Here is a 19,367-nt window from a genome sequence, read left to right as displayed (position 1 = left end):
ACCCACCCATCTATCAAGCTGCACCCAGCTCTCTACCCACTGTCCCACTCACCGTATCACCATCCGCCCACCCAGCTCTCCACCTCTGCCACGCCCCCATCACCCACCTCTCTGTCCACCAGTCCACCAACACCTAGATATCCACCTGCCAGTATCCGCTGCCATCCACTCACCAACCCACCAAGATATCCACCATCACTCACACACGATCCCCCCAGGAGCCTGCCATAGCCCTAGAACCCACTCAGGCATCTCCCACCTCTCAACACACCATACGCCCACCATTGCCTCATCCAGCCTCCCAGCACCCCATAATACTCCCACCAGCCTGGCTTCCCACACACACATCTACCCATAACCTGAGACATCCACCCATCCGGCCACCCAGCCACTCTCCAACTCATCCGGTTACTCATCTGCTTCCCAAGCTGCCAACACATCCACTAACTCATCAAGTCTCTACCCCTTAACTCACCAACATACCCATCCAACAATCCCACACTGCCCCACCACCAACCCTGCACACCCACCTGCCCTGACATCCACCCACCAACTTTCCATCCCCCCCTTCACCTACCCACACCCTCACCTGCCCCCCAGCCACCCACCCCGTCAGGCTTCCCTGGGCTCCGCCGTGGGCTCCCACGTGCTCGAGGAGCTGTGGGAGGGTTAGAAGGAGAACAGTGTAGATGACTCCTGGGCCCCAATTGTACTTGACCTCAGGCCAGCGAGCAAGTACGTGGACGTCCCAAAGCCGGCCCTGAGCAGCTCCCTGGGCCGAGACATGGGGCAGAGACTCTACCGCCTCCCGCTACGGCCCTCTGCTCTTGACGGCCTGGGCAAGCACAGGGGCTGGGAGGCTTGACTGATCCAACATGCTCACTTTTCTGTTCTTGATTCTCGGAAGCTCGCTCCCCTGCCTTCACCCAAGCACCTCCTTCATGTCTTCCTAACACACCAGACCCATTTCCATCTCCAAGCTGGGACCTGCCTAAAATGCCCTTGTACCTACTGCTGAATTGAACACTCAAAGCCCAGCTCAAGTTTCTCCTCCTACAGGAAGCCCTCCGGACATCCTCTCTCCAGCCTCAGGGGTCTCCCTCTCTTGGAGCATCCACTCCAAGTGGTGCTCTGTCAGCAACCCCCCCCCCTCCCAGCACTAGACAGCCCAGCAGAGAAATGGCTCAACCCCTGGAGAATATTCCATGGTGAATCAATGGAGCCAGAAAGATAAGAACAAAGGGGATCACAGGGAGGAGAGACTGCGTGGCATGGTGGGTGGGACTGGCTCAAAGGGCAAAGGGGAAAACGAACAGCGACAGAGTGCTTATAGTCTACACACCCTGCTAGGTTCTGTCCTCGCAAGCCTGAGCCCATTTTACAGATGAGGAAACTGAGACTCAGCCAACATAAGCAGCTGCCTTAGGATTCACAGCTACAGGCCTGCTGGGTTGAATCAATTTCTCCCTGATTCGAAACTTCAGCATTAAAAGAAATGTGTTCTTTGCTCGTTTGCTTCCCCCTCCGAGCTCTAAAGGATGCTCAGATATACTTCTCATCCTTTAGGGTCAGACATCCTTCAGAGCAAGCCCCTTGAGGTGGGAATTCCTGCTGAAGCCAAGCGGCTGCTTGCACTCTTCCAAGGACAGACAGCTCATCACTCTTCCTCCACCCCCAAAGTAGCTCTGACTATTGGGAGATTCTTCCCCATAACAAAGGCTGGAAGGGAGCAGGCAAAGATGGGGATGGTTGTACCAATGGTGGGGAGTGTGCCGCGTGATTTTTTATTCCTTTGGCGTTTCTTCTATTTTTAATATTCTTTAATGTTGGTGCTTTGCTAATTTTACTATATTTTAAAAAGGGGTGGGAAACATTTGCCAAACATTCTGGAATCGTTTGGCCTCAGGAAAAACGTTTGTTTTGGCCCCAGTCACTGAAACAGTTGCATTCTTTGGAAGTGCCTGCTGCCAAGATATAGGTGCTGGGATTTTTTTTTTTAATCTAAAAGCAAATATTTGGTGCACAGAAAGCCTTGATTGTTTTTCTAAATGAGTATTTAGAAATGATTGTAGCTGCTTACCGTTGCCAATAGGCAGAACCTTGGAGAGTTTGTTGGAACAGAGAGAAAGTGATCATGTGATTTTAAGGAAAAAGAAGGGCCATGATCCTTATCCTTCTGTGAGTCAAAATCAGGTCAGTTCGCTGATGACTGGGGTCCTCCTCCCTTCTCTAGCCTCCCAGGAGGGGCTTGGGGCCCAGAGCCATTTACAGTGAGGGGAGTCCTGACCTCACCATACACCCCACCAGCCCACCACGACTCCTCACTCACTTCCCTTCTCCTGGTTCCTTTACTTTGGGGCCAGTCACCAGCCAGGAAAAAAAAAAAGCCTTATGCTATAAATCAGAGAATCCCACCTCAAAATGCCTACTGGCCCAAGCAAATGACGTAATTGGGTGAAGTGGCCAGAAGCAGCCTTTCCTCAGCTTTGGTTAACTGTTGCCGTGGGGAATGTGGGCTCTGATCTCCCAAAATGATCAGAGAAACTGAAAATTGGGATTTTGAAATCAAATCTCCTGGCTTTTAAATGATGACAACTAAGGCTTTTAAAGCATTTAAAACCGTCTGTGGGCCAAACAGCATCTCTCAGGCTCGACTCAGCCCACAGGAGGCCATTTCTGACCTCTGACTACTTCCCGGCCGGCGTCTTTGTCCCATGACTCCGGGGTCTCCCCAGCTAACCTGGGGACTCAGTGCCGTCAGGGACTGGGTCTGCTTCATCCTGGAGCCCGCAGCCCCCAGCACCTGGCTGGGCACAGAGCATGTCCTGAGCTGACTTTTTATAACAAATGAAGAAACCATGCGGGAGGAGAAGGAGCGATCCCTGAGCTGGAGGCATGTGCTCGGTCCACCTTCCCTGAGATTCTGTACATTTGAGAGTCTCTTTGCTAGCCTCTCCTCCTTTGGGTACAGACTCAGGGCAGGGAACTGTACTTGGAGTCTGATAGTCAAAAGGTTCAAATCCAGGCTCCACCACTGAAAAGCTGAGTGAACCTATTTTTTTTTAAAGCTGTGTGACTTTTGACAAGTAACTTCACCTCTCTGGGCCCGCAAATGGATGTTAGTTACAAAGGAGTCAGCAGACCCTGCAGGCCCCCTGCTAGAAGCCTTTCATTATGTGACATCAGAGAGATGTGAAAATTTAAAAATGCCAGTATAGAGGGGGTTTGGGTTCAACTACCTCTCTTCACAGATGAGGTGGCCAAGGCCCAGAGGTGGGAAGAGATCTATCCAAGGTCTCATTCAGAGGGTTGGCAGCAAGTACTGTGCTTCAAATTCCCTTGGAACCTCCCAGGCTTAGCAGAGTATTCAGCCCATAGGAGGTTCTCAGAAGATGTGATTTATCTTCCATTTTTGGTCCAAATATCAAACATGCAGTTTTTTAACATTCAGCCTCTTCCAGCCCTAACATCTCAATCCCTCAGTGGGAAATCACTGTCTCAAACTCTCTCCAAGGCACCAAGATCCCGGGAGATCAGCTCTCAGCTCTGCTGAATTGTGTGAAATCACATCCACTGTTCCAAAATGGATTCAGTGGGTTGGAAGGGTCCTTCAAGACCAAGAGCGGCATCACAGATGTGCAGAGAAATGGGGGTGATCACAGGGGAAGTGACTTGTCCAAGGTGCTCCAAAGCCAGTAGGGGAATTAGTGAGGGTGGGCAGGCAGCTGTTATTGACGTTCTTGACCCCAGAGGAGCTCAGCCTATCACAGAAGAGCCAGATGGACCCTCTCCACCAGCTGTCCAAGGTACTGAAGAACTCTCTCCAGGACTCATGGGCCCATCCAGAGCCTACTGTCTGGCTGCCCAACCTTGAACTCTTATCTCTAGAAAGACTTGGGATGTGGGGAGAGATGGGGAGATGAATCAAGGTTGGCACTGAGATGTCTGGCTTTGGAGACCCTTCCAGCTAGTGACACCATCATCCCTCTTCCATTGCCGCCCTGACTGCCTCTCCAAGTCAACCCTGCTCTGTAAATCTGCATGCTGAGGGCGCTTCAGAAACTCCATCATATTTGGTAATATCTGTTTACTTGTTTCCTCCCGTTTTCCTCTTCTAGGCTGTATGTAACGTGAGGACACAGGCTAGCTCTGCTTTTATTCATCGCTGTGTCCTTGGCACCCAGCACAATTCCACACACAGTGCTGAGAGCGTAGATTTGTTGAATGAATACGATGGAGGATTTGGGAAGGATTTGTGTGGGATCAATGTGGAGGGGAAGGTTGGGTTTTCTGGTTTACCTTGGGGATGGGTTATCTCCTAGGAGATTGAATGGGGGTCTCATCCCTCTCTTCACTAAAGTCCATCTGCTGGGGACTCCTTACTGGGCCATAACATTCTCTCCATCTCTTTCCCACACTCGGGATCAGGCTGAGTCCATTGAACCTGCCACCTCTCCCCAGAGCCATTGATTCCTTCATTTCCTCATTTGTTGAGCACCTACTGTGTGTCCGCCTCCATCTGGGTGCTGAGTCTGCAGACAGGAGTCAGATGCAGACCTGTCCTCTGGGTGCTCACAGTCTAGTGAGGGGAAGAGATGACAAGAGCAAACATGCCTCCAGCTCTCACTGTGTCAGGAGCCATTCACTGTGCCTCGTGTTCACTGGCTCATTTAATCCTCAGAAATGGGAGTTAGGTGCCATTACTATGCCCGTTACACGGATGAGGAAACTCAGGCTCAGACAGGTTAAGTGACTTGTCCAGGGTCTTACTGCTGGGATTTGAACCTAGGCAGCCTCACTCCACAGGCTGGGCTTGTAACCACTATAAAATTCTCCCTCATCTACTCGAGCGCCAAGGAAGGGAAATGCAGAGGGGAAATGCAGAAGGGAAATGCAGAAAGGAAATGCAGCCCCCGCTAGGAGCTGGAGAGGGGACTGGTTACTATTGCTAGAATCTGAGCTAGACTTGGAAAGCACTGTGAAGCTCACAATTCCACTGGTAGGGTTTGTTTTTTTGTTTTTTGCCAAAGGGAGGCAGGGAGCAGGCCATTTCAGGCAGAAGGAACAGGGTGTGAAATAGGTTCTTGGCAGGTAGATGAGGTTCTCAGGAGGTGTGAAAAAGCTAATGATGTTGGTGGTTGGAGGAAAGCAAGACGGTCTGTGAGGCTGGAAAGCCCAGTACACGGGGCTGGAGGGGTGAGGAGTGCAAGGCTGCAGCTGCAAAGATGCTGGGTGCCAGGTGTAAATGGCCCGGCAGGCCCCTGGGGGTACAGGGTTTATCCTGCACCTGGAGTTTCTGCTGTATCATCAGACTTACCTGAAGCCAATTCCTGGCCTGCCCCAAACCAAGGAATTGGAATCTCCAGGGAAATCTGTATTTTAACAACTGGCCCCAAGTGTTTCTTAGGATCGGGGATGATTGCAGAAACACTGCCTTGGGCAAAAATGGGCATAAAGAACAATGACACAGCTTTGAGCTTAGAGTCGCCCAGACTTCTAAGCCAAGAAAAATGACACCGTTGCTCGGAATCCAAGGAACTTCGCCTGTAAAATGGAAACAGTCCTCAGAGAAACCACCCCATGGAGACAAAGTGAGCTCAACCATTCACTGGAAAGGTACTGAGGCCCAAGCCCGTGCTAGGCACAGGGGCTGCCACACAAATGTGGTGACAAGGTCCTGGTCCTCGTGACATTTCCATCCCAGTGGGGAGAGAGTTAGCAAAGGAGGATTCCAAGAGTGATGAGTGACTGAAAGAAAGCTGAAGCACGAATGGGATGGCTGGAGAAGGCTTCCCGGGGAATGTCCAGGAGGGTTGGCACAGGACCTGACACCCACCAGGGATGCTCTCACAGGAAGGTTTGGGGCTGGGAGGGGGTGGAGAAGACATGATTTTGTGTCTTAGGAAGATGGATGGGAAGAGAATCTGCCCTAGAAGCAGCAGTTTCCATCCAGAAGTTGCTGAAGAGCCCAAACAGGTGACAAAATGCAGACTCCCTCCTGGCAGCAGCCCAGGGACAAGTGCAGTTCAGAATGTGGTCTGTGGAGCAGCAGAAGCAGAGTCTCTGGAAATGCAGAACCCCAGGCCCCACCCTGATCTCCTCAGCCAGAAACTCTGGGGTGGGACCGGGCAATCTGTGTTTCAGGGAGGCCTCCAGGGGATTCCGATGCTGATACTGGCTCAGCTCTCTCTACCCCAGTGCCAGGGTCTCAGGTATCTCCAAGCTGCATGGCTGTCTGTGTGCCCAGCAAGTTGGCATTGATATTTATTTCAGAAATATTGTCTGTTTCCATTTTAATAAAGGAAGCAGACTCAAGCAGTACTATATTGGATTTGATTTTGATCTAATAAAAATGCCAAGTTGCTCTGAGCCCAGAAAAGTCTTCCTTGAAATTCCCTCTGCTATTTCGAGGGCAGCGGCAGCAGAGACTTGTCTAGATGGAGCTCCCAGAAGCCACCTCTATACCCAGCGAGTGACAGCCTCTCACTCAGCCCAGCCTCACACACACACCTGGCAAAATCAAAAGCTTGTCTCAGGCATTGAACTGGACAGCTGCAATCAGCTGCAAACCCCAGCTGTCCCTAAAAGGAAGATGCAGACACCTGGACCATATGGCAGCACTGCCTCCATCAAATGTCACATCTGATGTGCCCCCGAGCTAGCTGGTGGCATTGCAAAGCCCCAAAGGCAGGTTTCAAAGGCAAACTCTTTCCTCAGGAAGAAAAAAGAAAAAAATGTGGCAGAATCTATATCACAGCAGCCCAAGAAAAAATAGCAACTTTTGGAACAGTTAAGATAACCAAAAGTTCATGTAACTGTTTATGTAAAAGTGGCTTCTCGGGCAGGATATGGTGGGAGAAAATGAGAAGTTTAGAGAGGCAATTCAGCACCTACTGTGTGCCACCCACTGTTTTAGGCTCTCAGGATACAGGCGTGAACAAAACAAGACAGGCTGCCTAATCTCATGGAACCCAGCGGAGAAAGGCAACAAAACAAAAACCAGGTATGTAAGTATAATGTCAGAGAGGTACAGATACGATGAAGAAAAGAAAACACAGTGATATGAGGTCGACTGGGGAAGCTGGTGCAGGTTAGGGGAGCTTCTCTGAGGAGAAGCTTAAAGAGGAGACAAGGGACTTCCCTGGTGGCGCAGTGGTTAAGAATCTGCCTGCCAATGCAGGGGACGCGGGTTCGAGTCCTGGTCCGGGAAGACCCCACATGCCACAGAACAACTAAGCCCGTGCACCATGACTACTGAGCCTGCACTCTAGAGCCCGCGAGCCACAACTACTGAAGCCCATGCGCCTAGAGCCCATGCTCCACAACAAGAGAAGCCACCACAATGAGAAGCCCGCGCACCGCCATGAAGAGTAGCCCCTGCTCGCCACAACTAGAGAAAGCCCATGTGCAGCAACAAAGATCCAACACAGCCAAAAATAAATAAATAAATTTTTTTTTTTTTTAAAAAAAGAGGAGACAAAGCCAGCCATGCAAAGATTTAGAGGGAGAGCTTTTCAGGTGGAGACAAGAGCACGTGCAGAGATCCTGTGGAGTGAATGAGTTCTGTATGCTCAAGAAAGAGAAAGGCCAGGGTGGCTGGAGCAGAATGAGGGAGGGGAGAGTGGGAAGAAATGAGGTGGAGAGTTTGGGGACCAGAGCAGGAACGGCCTGGTTCCAGGATAATGGGAGAGGTCTACACGCCAAGCTGAGTTGTACTTCCCCGGGGGGCCAGAGATCTCAACAAAGTCAATCTGCGTCTCAGAGCCTCAGCCTCTCAGTCTACACAATAACAACAATCAACCCTCCTTCCCAGGGCTGTGCCAGCTGTCAGATGAGACGGCTGTGAAGTGCTGAGCGGGCCCTGCACACAGTAAGTGCTTAATAATGCAGGCTCCCTGGCACTCCTCCTCCCCTGTGCGTCCTGCTGGCAAGTCAGTACACCAACCAGATCTGAGCAGTTGCTCAGTAGAGAAATATTGCAAAACTTGTCCAGGACTTTCCAAAACATTTTCTTGGCCAAAATCCCACTAGCAGCTAAGAGGCCGCATTCTGGAGACGGTGTCATTTCCCTAGACGATCAGGCTGCTCTCCAGCCCATGAACCATGTGAGGACCCAGTCCACAGGTGGCTGGGCCCCGCATCCCCAAACGCTGCCTGGGGTCTGGCAGATGGGGTGTGCCCAGCCCACATTCGGGTGCCTCCCCGTCAGCTCCGACAGCAGATGGGGTCTACCTCTTCCTCACTGTTGTGACTCTGAGACCCCAGCGCCTCCGCTGGTCCCCCGGGAAAGACAGCCATCCGCATAACTCGGCTACCTGATGAAAGGCACACATGGCAGAGGTGCTGGGGACTCTGAGGTTCCTTTCTTCCCCGAGAGGCTGGGACCTGGAAAACCTGTGGGAGCCACAGTCCCTTCCCCACCGGCTTCCATGCTTCTCTTTGAGCCCCAGGGTGTTAGGACCTCGTGGCTTCTCCATCTCTCCCCACCCCACACAATCTCCCTTGACGGTCTCAAAAGTCCCCCAGCTTCAACTATCTCTGTTCTCAACCCTACACGCCCCTCAAACTCGTCCTCTCCAGGTCCATCAGTGGGTGACATCTGGCCCTTGATTGCTGGCCTGAAAGTTCTGTGCGTATCTTAGGTTCCTGGCCGCCTCCATCCGTCACCTCAAGTCACACAAGCTGATGCTGTGGGTGCGCCCTCCCTCCCAGTGGAGCAGGCAGCTGACCTCCTACGGCGCCAGAGCTTTCTCCACCCACCCCAGGAGAACTCATGCACCCCACCCTACCCCAGCAGCCTTCGAACAACGCCTGAGGAGAGCTACTGTCATGTCTGGGGGGAATAACTCAGACCGTGTGCTCTGCACTGGCTCCCCAAGTCACCCAGCAGGGCCTACAGTGATAACCAGCCTGGAGCACAGCTTCCACCTGCCGGCCTTTCCCTGCTTAGTCTGCCTCCCCAGCACCTATTGTATTTTCTGGGATCACCCAAATAAGGTGCTTGCTGTTGGGTCCTTATCTCAGGATCTGCTTCCACAGAAGCACAAAGCACTCAGACGACTCTTCCGGCAAAAAATTCTTGTATCCTCCCACTTTTATCTCTGTTGACACAGGTCAGGCCACCGTCACTCCGGGGGATGAGGGGACAGCATCTAAGCTGGTCTGCTGGCCTCTACTCTTCCTCCCCTCCCATCCTTTTTCCACATTGCAGATGGATGGAAGGAGGGATGGATAGATGCGGATATAGGTAAAAATGATGTAGACACAGATATAGATACAGCTATAGATACAGATACAGATAAATAATCTGGGCAAGTCTCTTCCGTGCTCACAATGCCCCTCCCCCCCCACCGCAGAGCCAGCTCCTTCCCATGGTCCTGCCTCCTGGGCACCCCAGCCCTGTCTCCTCCCGCATCTCAATCCCCAACCCCCATCGCTTCCCTGCTCCGGCCACGTGGCCTCCAGTGCTGGCTGCTGTGGAGACTTGGCACCTGCAGCCCCCGCTGCCTGGAAGGCTCTTTGTTTGACTGACTCCTTGTATTTCCTTAGGCCCCAGCTCCAGCGGCCCCTCAAAGAGGTGGCTCTAAAGAGGCCTCCCCCGATCCCTCTTTATCATCACGTTCCTTGCACTTGAGATCACCATGCTTGTTTCTGAGTTCACTTCCTTCTTGATTCTCCCTCCCTCTGGACTCCCACCCCGCAAGGCAGGAGCTTTGCCTGCTCTGGCTCCCAGCTGCATCTCCAGTGCCAGCACAGAGGGTCTGCACAGCTCAGTATTTGCCGAGGGCACGAAAGGTAGAATTCTCTGCAGGCTGTTGACCTGGGGAATGCATGTGATGCTTGGGAGGTGAGGTGGATGCCAGGACAGAGGTGAGGGGCTGGGTTGGGGGTGCAGGGCTTCTGCTGTCCTCACTTTCCATCCCAGGGCTCGCTTTCAGGGCCAGATTTGCTCTCTGGACTCCTTCCATCCTCAGCCCTCAGGGATCTGGCCTTTCCTCCTCCCAGCTCCCCAGCTGCCCCCAAGACAAGCCCAACGACCCCTTTCCACCCAGGGCTTCCTGCCCACTCTGCAGGGGCCTCAGGGGGCTCCGGCCCAAGCAGGGGAGCCGGTGGCCCTCTGGAACATGCCAGGGCTCTCAGCCTGTGTCCCTACCATGTGCTTCCTGAACCCCTCTGGTGGATTCCTGCTCTCTTCTGTTATCCCTGAGGCAGGTGCTCCCCAGCCTCCTCCATGCCCTGGCTCCTGACCCCTTCCTCCAGGAAGCCCCCCACCCTGACACCTGCCATGACGCCTCAGTCTGTGGGCCCAGCATCCACCCCAGTTCCTCGGGTAGGCAGTTAGCATTCTGGACATCTTCCTGGGCTGGTGTCTCCTACAGGAGCCTCTTCCCTCAGTGTGAAGACCAGACCCTCTCCTCCTCTCCAGCCAGGCCTCCTCCCAGACTCCTTCACCTGCCTCCATCTTCTCCTCTCAGCAGAGCCATTTCTCACTCCGTTACTAGGATCCCAGGGGTTGGGGGCAGACAAATCTGAGTTTAAATCTCTGCTGTCTTAGTTCAGATTCCCCTGAAGCAAACCCTGAGATAGGAATTGGAGCAAAGGGGTGACACTACAAAGATGCAGGGAAACTTGACAGAGGGGGGGACGTGGTCCAGGGGAGGGAAGGAGGCCAACCCAGGCAGCTGCTAGACCCGGTAAACCTGGCTAATCCTGCAAATCACACACCTTGGGGCGATACCACTCAAGGGGCGAGGGAACCAGGGTATCTATATGCCAGCTTCCCTGGCACTTCCTGCCTTCTGTGGGTGGAGGTAGGGCAAGCCCCCAGGCACAGAGATGCAGATACTGGCAGCTGGGAGGCACCGTAGCTTCCTAAAAGGTCTGAGAGATACAGGCAGGGCACAGACAGCACCTGCTCTAAGGGCTCTGCTACTGACTAGCTAAGCTGTGTGACCTTAGGCAAGTTGCTCCACCTCTCTGAGCCCTCATTTCTGCAAAGTGTGCTTAGTAACCCCGGCTGTAGGGTTGGCGGTCAGCAAGAACATGAGATCAGGTATAAAAAGCCCTTAGTACAGAGTGGGGTGGGCAGGGAGCACGGGGTGGGCATTCAGCAGGCTCGGATGAGATTCTGCCACTTTAGTCTCAGCTCCTTTCTTTTCTATGCACAGCAAGGCCTTTCTCTCCTTTGACCTCCCCTTTGCTTTCTGGTCCAGACATTTGCTTTCTGAATAGGAGCCCTAGACTCTGACCCCCACAGTGAGGCATATGAAGTCAGTGCATTCTGAGCTACCACAAGTATCCACTGCTCAGACAGATCTTGTGAGCTATCACCTCCCTGACTTGGCTAGCTCTGCCCCGGAGCCGTTGTCCCTTCCAGCCAATGGCTAACCCTGGCCTGGATGGAGCTGTGGTTCGCCTGCCTGTCTTTAAGGCACCCCCGTGTCCCTCTTGCTCCCTTAGCATTCCGACCCCATTGCAAGGGCCATGGCTGCCATGTGCGGAGGACTTGCTCTGCTAAGACCCCAGCCTCAGTTTCGCCATCTGCAGTATGTGTCTGGGGGAGAATGCAGGGGGGCAGGGAGAGGTCGGCCTGGCCCATCTCCAGGGTCCTCTCTTCTCAGACGGCTCATGAATCTGCAGCACTGGCTCCTGCAGGCGAGGCCACTTACGGGCAGGGTATCTCTCGTGGCGGCAATCCAAGCGAAAGTCCTCCTCGTGCCCATCCCCCTTCTCCATCCTGGAAAGAAAAGAAGCCAAACGCCGATGTAAGAAAAAGCAGGCTGAGCCGGCAGAGACCCGGGACCTGGAAAAGTGCAGCCCCGCCCCTCTGGGGAACATTTTGCGAAGGAACGTGGCCCATCGTCCCACGGGATCCTTCCCACGGCCCTGTGAGATGGGCATCGTTATCTTTCCATTTTATTGATGAAGAAACTGAGGTATTGAAAGGTGATGTGACCAATCAGATGCCATGCAGCTGATAAATTAGAGGCGGAACAGGGATGCAAACCTACGTGCTCTCACAAAAAGATGTTCAATCACGTGCAAATAGCATATGACACGAGAATGTGTACAGTTTGATTTGCTTAAAAATTACACACGAATATGCACAAAACATTACTTGCCAGAACATATACCAAAGGGTTAGTGGTGATTAACCCCAGATAATGAGAATATAGCGGATAAAATCTAAAACCTTCTTTTTGAACTTACCCCTATTTCCTGATTGGGGGGCAAAGGACTTTTATTAGCTGCGTCACTTTCTTTAACTAAATCAAAACATTCCCTAAAGACATTTCTACATAGAAACAAAGCCCTGGTCTTCTGACCTCTGCCACAGCGCTCTTTCCCACCAACAACTGTGAGAATTTCTCCTCTGGCATCTCAAGATCACTGCACTTCCAGAGGGAGCTGTCTCTACTGGCCTGGCCGGGGACGGGATGACAAGCACAGAGGAGAGGAAGGGTCAGAGTGAAAGCAGCTGCAGATTCTCCAACACAGCTCCAGACCTAGACCCTCACCCCCATCCCACCGATGACTGAGCCAGAGAATGGGCAGGGCCATAGTCCCACATGGCACTCCTCCATGTGTAACCCAAACACATTCCAGAGCTCTACGAGGTCCGGTCCACATGTACCTCACCTTTAGACAAACATAGCCTAGGCCTCCAACGTAGAAACAATTCCAACCATTACTGTATGTCCTAAAGAACACCGAAAGCACCCCCAATTCCTTATCTGTGGCCCTGCACCTTGACATCGGCTCTCTATTCCTTGCTTTGCTTTTACTTGCCTTGCAGCTGTCCTAGAACTTCTCTCAACTCACATCTCACTTTCAGTGCCCCCTACACTCCCTCCAGTGCCTCCAGCATGCAGTCTTTCCTCTTCCCCACCCTCCTCTTCTTTCCACTGCTCTCCTCTTTTCTCTCACACAAGGATGTCTCAATTCTTTCCAAAGCAAATGCCCCACCCCTGTTTTCTGACTCTTCCCATCACCTCTTATTCCTAGCTGCATAGCTGTGTCCAGAAGCTTGGGGCTAGAGGAGACGTGGGACAGGCGGTGGCTGACAAGCAAGCAATGCCAGAAGTGTCCCCAGTAGACGGGAAGGAAATACTCATGCGATGATAATTTGGGTCTCCTAACAGTGTTACGCATTCAGCAGGGATTTCCTGAGGCCCTGCTCTGTGTAGTTTGTACCAGATGCTGTAGAGGGTGGAAATGTCTACTTCATAGTCTCTGCCCTCAAAGAGCTTCTAGTCAAGTAGGAAGTCAAGCATGCACACGAGTTAGAAAATCCCATGCATTAAATAACACACTTCGGGATTGCCTACGATAATGTCTGTACCAGGGGCTATAGGCCTGTGCTTCCTAGGAGACAAACTCTGAACACAGATCTTATTAACAAGGACCTTCTGTGGCCTAGGGAGCCCCAGATGGCAGAACAAAGGCCTGAGTGTAGATGCTATAGGAAGGCAGATATCCTATAGATAACTGACGCTGTAGGAAGGTGCAAGGGAGGTTCAGTATAAGGGAAGATGTATTTTTGTTTGTTTGTTTGGTTGTTTTTTTGATTTTTGTTTTTTAGTGGAAACATCCTTGTTAGTTTCCTTATAGCACAGGCTCGTTTAAAAATATCCAACCCTATGGGCTTCCCTGGTGGTGCAGTGGTTGAGAGTCTGCCTGCCGATGCAGGGGACACGGGTTCGTGCCCCGGTCCGGGAGAACCCCACATGCCGCGGAGCGGCTGGGCCCCTGAGCCATGGCCACTGAGACTGCATGTCCGGAGCCTGTGCTCCGCAACAGGAGAGGCCACAAGAGTGAGAGGCCCGCGTAAAGGAAAAAAAAAAAAAAAAAATCCAACCCTATAGACAGAGCAGAAGTCCCCCTATAATTAAACCTCCATGAAGGGAGATCACCACAGATAGTAGTTTAGGGTTTCAGAATTAATATTTTTTTTTACATAAATAGCCTCAAATTAAACAGACTTTTTGTAATCTGATTTTTTTTTTTTTTGCAGTTGAAAAGCAGCCACAGACAATATGCAAACAAATGGGCTCATTGGGGTTTTTTGTTTGTTTTTTTTTTGTTTGTTTGTTTGTTTGCAGTACTCGGGCCTCTCACTGTTGTGGCCTCTACCGTTGCGCAGCACAGGCTCCGGACGCGCAGGCTCAGCGGCCATGGCTCACGGGCCCAGCCGCTCCGCGGCATGTGGGATCTTCCCAGACTGGGGCACGAACCCGTGTCCCCTGCATCGGCAGGCGGACTCTCAACCACTGCGCCACCAGGGAAAACCAGGGCACATTGTTTAATAGATGATTATGTACAGCAGGTGGTGGCCTGGACTTGGCTTCCAGGAGATAGTAGATTTAACCTCTGGTCTAGCCAGTGGTTCTCCATGTGGAGGCCCCCTGAAGTCACCAGGGGAGTTTCAAGTTGCCCGGTGATCACAGTGTACAGCCAGGGTTGAGATTCACTTGTGTCGGGACCAGCAGAGGCTTCACAGGAGGAAGCGATGCTGGAGCTGCATCTTGAAAGTCACAGGACGCGCTCGCCTCTCAGAGAGCTGGGATCCAGCCCAGGTCTACCTGTCTTTCTGCTGTGCTGTGTGGCCGTTCTGGAAAGATCTGCTTACTTGCACAAATGCAGCCCTCTCCACCAGGTTCGCCAATGAAAATAAACGGTCTGCAGGGTCCTGGCAGCTGTCTGGTGAGTGGCTAACGCTCGGTTACAGCAACGCCTGTGACCCTTCGTCCCCCTAACCCCCGTGCTTCCTGGCAGGAAACACGTGAGGACAAGAGGATGCTTTAGGCACAACTGAGACCTTGGGCCCTGCAGTGAGGCGGGATCGTGGCTGAGCCCAGCCACGATGAATGGACAGCTCACCCACTCTGAATCTCTGTGATCCAGAGTTTTCTACGTGGCCATGGGCAGGACAGTGGTGGTAGGAATGACTGTAGGACAGCTACCACCGTCCCACTGGTTGTTGTGAGGTCAGAAACCCAGGACCTGGCACAGAGGGAGGGTTCAGAACAGAGTAGCACTACTATTGGTTTTTAATCTGTTTAATCATTGGTCTCCCCACAAACATTTTAAACTCAGAGAGAAGAAGGATGGAGTTTATCTCCTTCTCCACTTGTAGTCTCAGGGTCTAGCACAGCGATGGCACAAAGTATCCCAAAGAATGTCAGAAGGGAGGGAAGGGAGAGTGGGGTAGGTAGGGAGGCAGGGAGTTGAGGAAAGGAAACCAAGGCTAAGAGCAGACCACCGGGGAGGCAGCCCAGGTTCATCCAGGGAGGCTGAGCTTTGTATTGAAAGAAAAGGAAATACTCAAACGTCACTAGATGGCTATCTTCTTTAATTTGAAATACGTCCTGCAGGAAATATTATGTGCTTTCTGAAGACAGGGTTTTTTTTTTTTTTGATGGTGGTGTGAGGGGTGATCCACGAATCTAAATAAGTGCCTTGAAGGGTTAGCAGGGGATGCTTGGGGTGAAGCAGTGCTCAGAAGGGGCAGCGGGTGGGTCCCAGGGCCCCTCAGGCCCTCCACGCACCTGCTGTGTCACCTTTCTCTCCGGGTCTCAGCATCTCCTCTGTGAGCGGGTGGAGCTGTCTGAGTCTGGACATGTCCCTGTCATCCCTGAGCCTCGATTTCCTCATCTGATAAATGGGCATAATGATGTACCCACTCTTAGGGTTGTCGTAAGGATTCAGTGAATAACACATGCTCTAGCTCCATCTGTTTGGCGTTCTTATAGCACTGCCTGCACTTGCTACTGTCACAACTGTTATTATCATCGTTGTCGGCATCCTCATCGCTGGGGCCTTTGCGGTCGGTCACTCTGTGACTCCACCTCCCAGCTCCTGATGCAGAAGGATATTATTTTAACATATTAACCAATGCTCCCCCTCAAAAACCCCCACACCCCTTCCTTTCACTTCATCATTTTGACCTCGCTGTGTCAGGAAAGGGATGTTTTCCAAGAAGCAGAGAAAAGGCTTCAAAGTATGAAACACCTCTGGATTCGGGGCAGAGGGAAGCACAGGGAGTCACAGCACAGCCTTATGCCCCAGAGGAGAAGAGTCTCCCCAAACTGGGGACAAGGAGAGTCAGAGCAGAGGCTGAGTGAACCGATGCTGTGATGTACAGAAAGGTGAATGAGCCCTAGGGAAAGGCGACAGAAACAGAGGTAACTGCTCAGACTTTCACAGGAGAGAGAAACAAACTTGTACATTGTTTAAATCCTCATTATTTGCGGTATATTTACACTGATTCAAACCTGTATCCCAACCACAGAGGCATTACCATCGTCATCATCGTTACCATCATCCCCATTTTACAGATGTGAAAACTTTGTAAGTTGCCCAAAGTCTAGTGGTATGCTGGTAAAGATCAACAACCAGCTCTACAAGAGAGGGTGCTCTGCTTTGGGGTGTCTGTGGGCCTCTGTGGGGTGAAGACTCCCAGCACGGCTGATCTGAAGCAGAGAAAAGGCTTCAAAGTGTCAAACACCTCTGGACATCACTGAACGTGTGATGTCACTGAACATGGCACCAGGAAGGCACCTGTACACTCTGCTCTCATGGGCGGCTCCACCCTGGCAGTTGGCTGGGGGCAGGGCAGGGATTTGAACTCAGGTTTATCAAGAAACAGGCCCGGGCTTCCCTGGTGGCGCAGTGGTTGGGGGTCCGCCTGCCGATGCAGGGGACACGGGTTCGTGCCCCGGTCCGGGAAGATCCCACATGCCGCGGAGCAGCTGGGCCCGTGAGCCATGGCCGCTGAGCCTGCGAGTCTGGAGCCTGTGCTCCGCAACGGGAGAGGCCACAACAGTGAGAGGCCCACGTACCGCAAAAAAAAAAAAGAAAAAAAGAAAAAGAAACAGGGCCCAAGCCTGTTTCCATTGTGCCCTGCAGATTCTCGGCTGGCAAGGGATGCTCTGTCAGACTCACCATGGGTACACCTATACTAGGAGGTCCCAGGGGAAAGTGGGGCTGGGCACCATCCAACACAGGCTCTCCCAGAACAGCCAGCAGGTGTGCAAATGGCAGTGGGGGGTGTGACCACACTGTCACAGAGTCACTGCCCCAATGACCCACAACATCTGGAATCGGGTTGAGCCTGGGCATTTGCTCTTTTTGAGAGAAGAGAAGGACGCAAGCGATGGAGCAGGGAGGCTCCAAGGATTTGATGGTTTGAACAAATGCCTTGTCTTACAGAGAGACCCCTGGCACCTGCCCATCTAATTCCAGAGCCACGTGTGGCCACAGCAGCTGGGGCACTGGCAAGAGGTCTACCAGATCTTACCTCTGTTGTGGCGGGAGCCCCAGGCCTCCCCAGCACACAGCTCCCAGCACGCTCTCCAGCTGCCATGGCCCTCTCTGTGCCATCCTCAAAGCCAAACACTTTCTTGCTGCCCCAGGCTGGCTTGTTTCCCAAATCTCCAGTCACTTCCTGGTATAAAGTGGCAGTCTACGTGGTGGGCTTCTCAAACCATCTGATAAAGGACTAGGTTTTTCCCCCTTAATTTTCAATCTACCTCGGACCAAATTTTTAATAAAATACAATAAAAATGAGTTGCTAGAAAATGAAACACACACACACACACAAAAGGTAAGCTTGGGTGTACCAGCGATATCAACTCACTATGAAAGTTTCCAAACACGTGTCTCAGTTCCTCTCCTTATATCATCATGGACATTTGCAAATGGGCCCTGGTCCAGGGACCACACGTTTAGTAGCACTGAGGTGTGGAACCCTTCTTTATCCACTGGCCTCTACTGGCCATGTCCACCTCCTGACCCATAACCGGGCTGCATCTGCTCTGTTCTCTAGCCCAACGTTTCCCAAATGTGCCAGTGCCCACAGATCACCCGAGGAGCTTTTAAAAATGCAGATTCTGGTTCAGTGGGTCTGGGGCAGTGGGTCCAGGGCAATGCCTGCATTCTAACATGTTTCCAGGTGGGGTCGATGCTGTTGGGCCCCAGACCACATCTGAGGAACTAGGCATTGGACCCTGGGCTCTGGGCACTTGTGAGGCTCCGCAAAGGGTCAGCCCAGTCACCTTCTACGTCCTGGGCTGTCACCCAGTGGGCCCAGGCCTCCAGTGCCCTCCCCACAGTCCCAGCTGCAAATGAGCTTCACCAAAGAGTCCGCAGTAGTGACGGTGGGAAGGAGGGCACCCGGAGCCCTCCCGCCTCCACTGGGCTGAGATTTGGAGAAAACATGGAGGTCAGGGAGCAGCTGTCCTGCAGGATCATTTCCAGTTCAAGAACCACTCTGTTCTTTTCGCTTTCCTTTTACAAAGCATTGGTCATTGAGCTAATCTTGGGAGGGCCCTGAACCTTCCATGGTGCCATCTCTAATTTCTGGGCACCTCGCGAGAGGTGCGAGGCATCCCTGAGAAGTAATATTCAAGCAGCGAGAGTGGAAACAGACAGGTAAGAGGGAGCTGGGATCGAACACTTCTCAGAGGTTAAATGGCTAAGAAACAGTCACAGAGGACAAAGAACACAATGATTTTTTTTTTTTTTTTTTTGCGGTACGCGGGCCTCTCACTGTTGTGGTCTCTCCCGTTGCGGAGCACAGGCTCCAGACGCGCAGGCTCAGCGGCCATGGCTCACGGGCCCAGCCACTCCGTGGCATGTGGGATCCTCCCGGACCGGGGCACGAACCCGTGTCCCCTGCCTCGGCAGGCGGACTCTCAACCACTGCGGCACCAGGGAAGCCCGAATGCAATGATTTTTAAATGATGCACTGATGATGGAATGAAGGATGAAATTAAAAGAAAATTTGTCAAATAAATGACCACAGGTAGGAGATTAAGATTCTATAACATCCCAGCAGAAGTGCCATTCCAAGACGGCGGAAATAAATGGATTTTTTAAAAGATTTATTTTTCCTCTTTTGCCATTTTGTAAGATCATCGTGATACAGAACAGTTGGAAAATACAGGGAAGATAAATAGCTACAGTGCCAGCGCCCTCCCCTGACCTTCGTGTGTGGCTGACAGTTCTACCTCCTGTTTCTCTACTGGGTTTTAAAAAGAGACCTCTAGATATTAGCGCCTTGAGATTATTTTGGGAACAGCATGGGCTAGAAATTATTACTCAGAAAAACAATCACTAGCATTAGTGGAGCCCCTACCCCCGCACCCCGTGCCCGCCTTCAACAGTTCCAAAGGCCCCTGACAACATGAAAACCTCTACACCTGACTTATCTCAAAAGTCAAAAGACCAGGTGAGCAGAGGTGAGCGCACCTGAGCGGCGTGCTGTTCCCCACGGCGGCAGCAGTGTGGGAAAGGCCATGCAAGCAAGACCAGTGGCAGCTCCTAGAGGACAAAGGTCACCTTGGCCAACAGACTGACCAGCGACC

The 19,367-nt window shown here is 52.2% G+C and overlaps 1 protein-coding gene across 1 annotated transcript in view; it reads right to left on the bottom strand.

The window, feature by feature from the left end:
- Positions 1 to 19,367, bottom strand: part of GSG1L (GSG1 like) — a 133,706-nt gene that overhangs the window by 604 nt on the left and 113,735 nt on the right. Inside the window, exon 5 of the mRNA XM_024744516.1 lies at positions 11,670 to 11,737. Within this exon, the coding sequence (XP_024600284.1) occupies positions 11,670 to 11,737 (68 nt within the window). The remainder of the gene's footprint in view (positions 1 to 11,669; positions 11,738 to 19,367) is intronic.

This window comes from Neophocaena asiaeorientalis, unplaced genomic scaffold, assembly GCF_003031525.2.
Source record: "Neophocaena asiaeorientalis asiaeorientalis breed wild unplaced genomic scaffold, Neophocaena_asiaeorientalis_V1.1 scaffold91, whole genome shotgun sequence".
In the NCBI taxonomy this organism is placed as follows: domain Eukaryota; kingdom Metazoa; phylum Chordata; class Mammalia; order Artiodactyla; family Phocoenidae; genus Neophocaena; species Neophocaena asiaeorientalis.
This window is presented reverse-complemented; position numbering and strand designations above follow the sequence as displayed.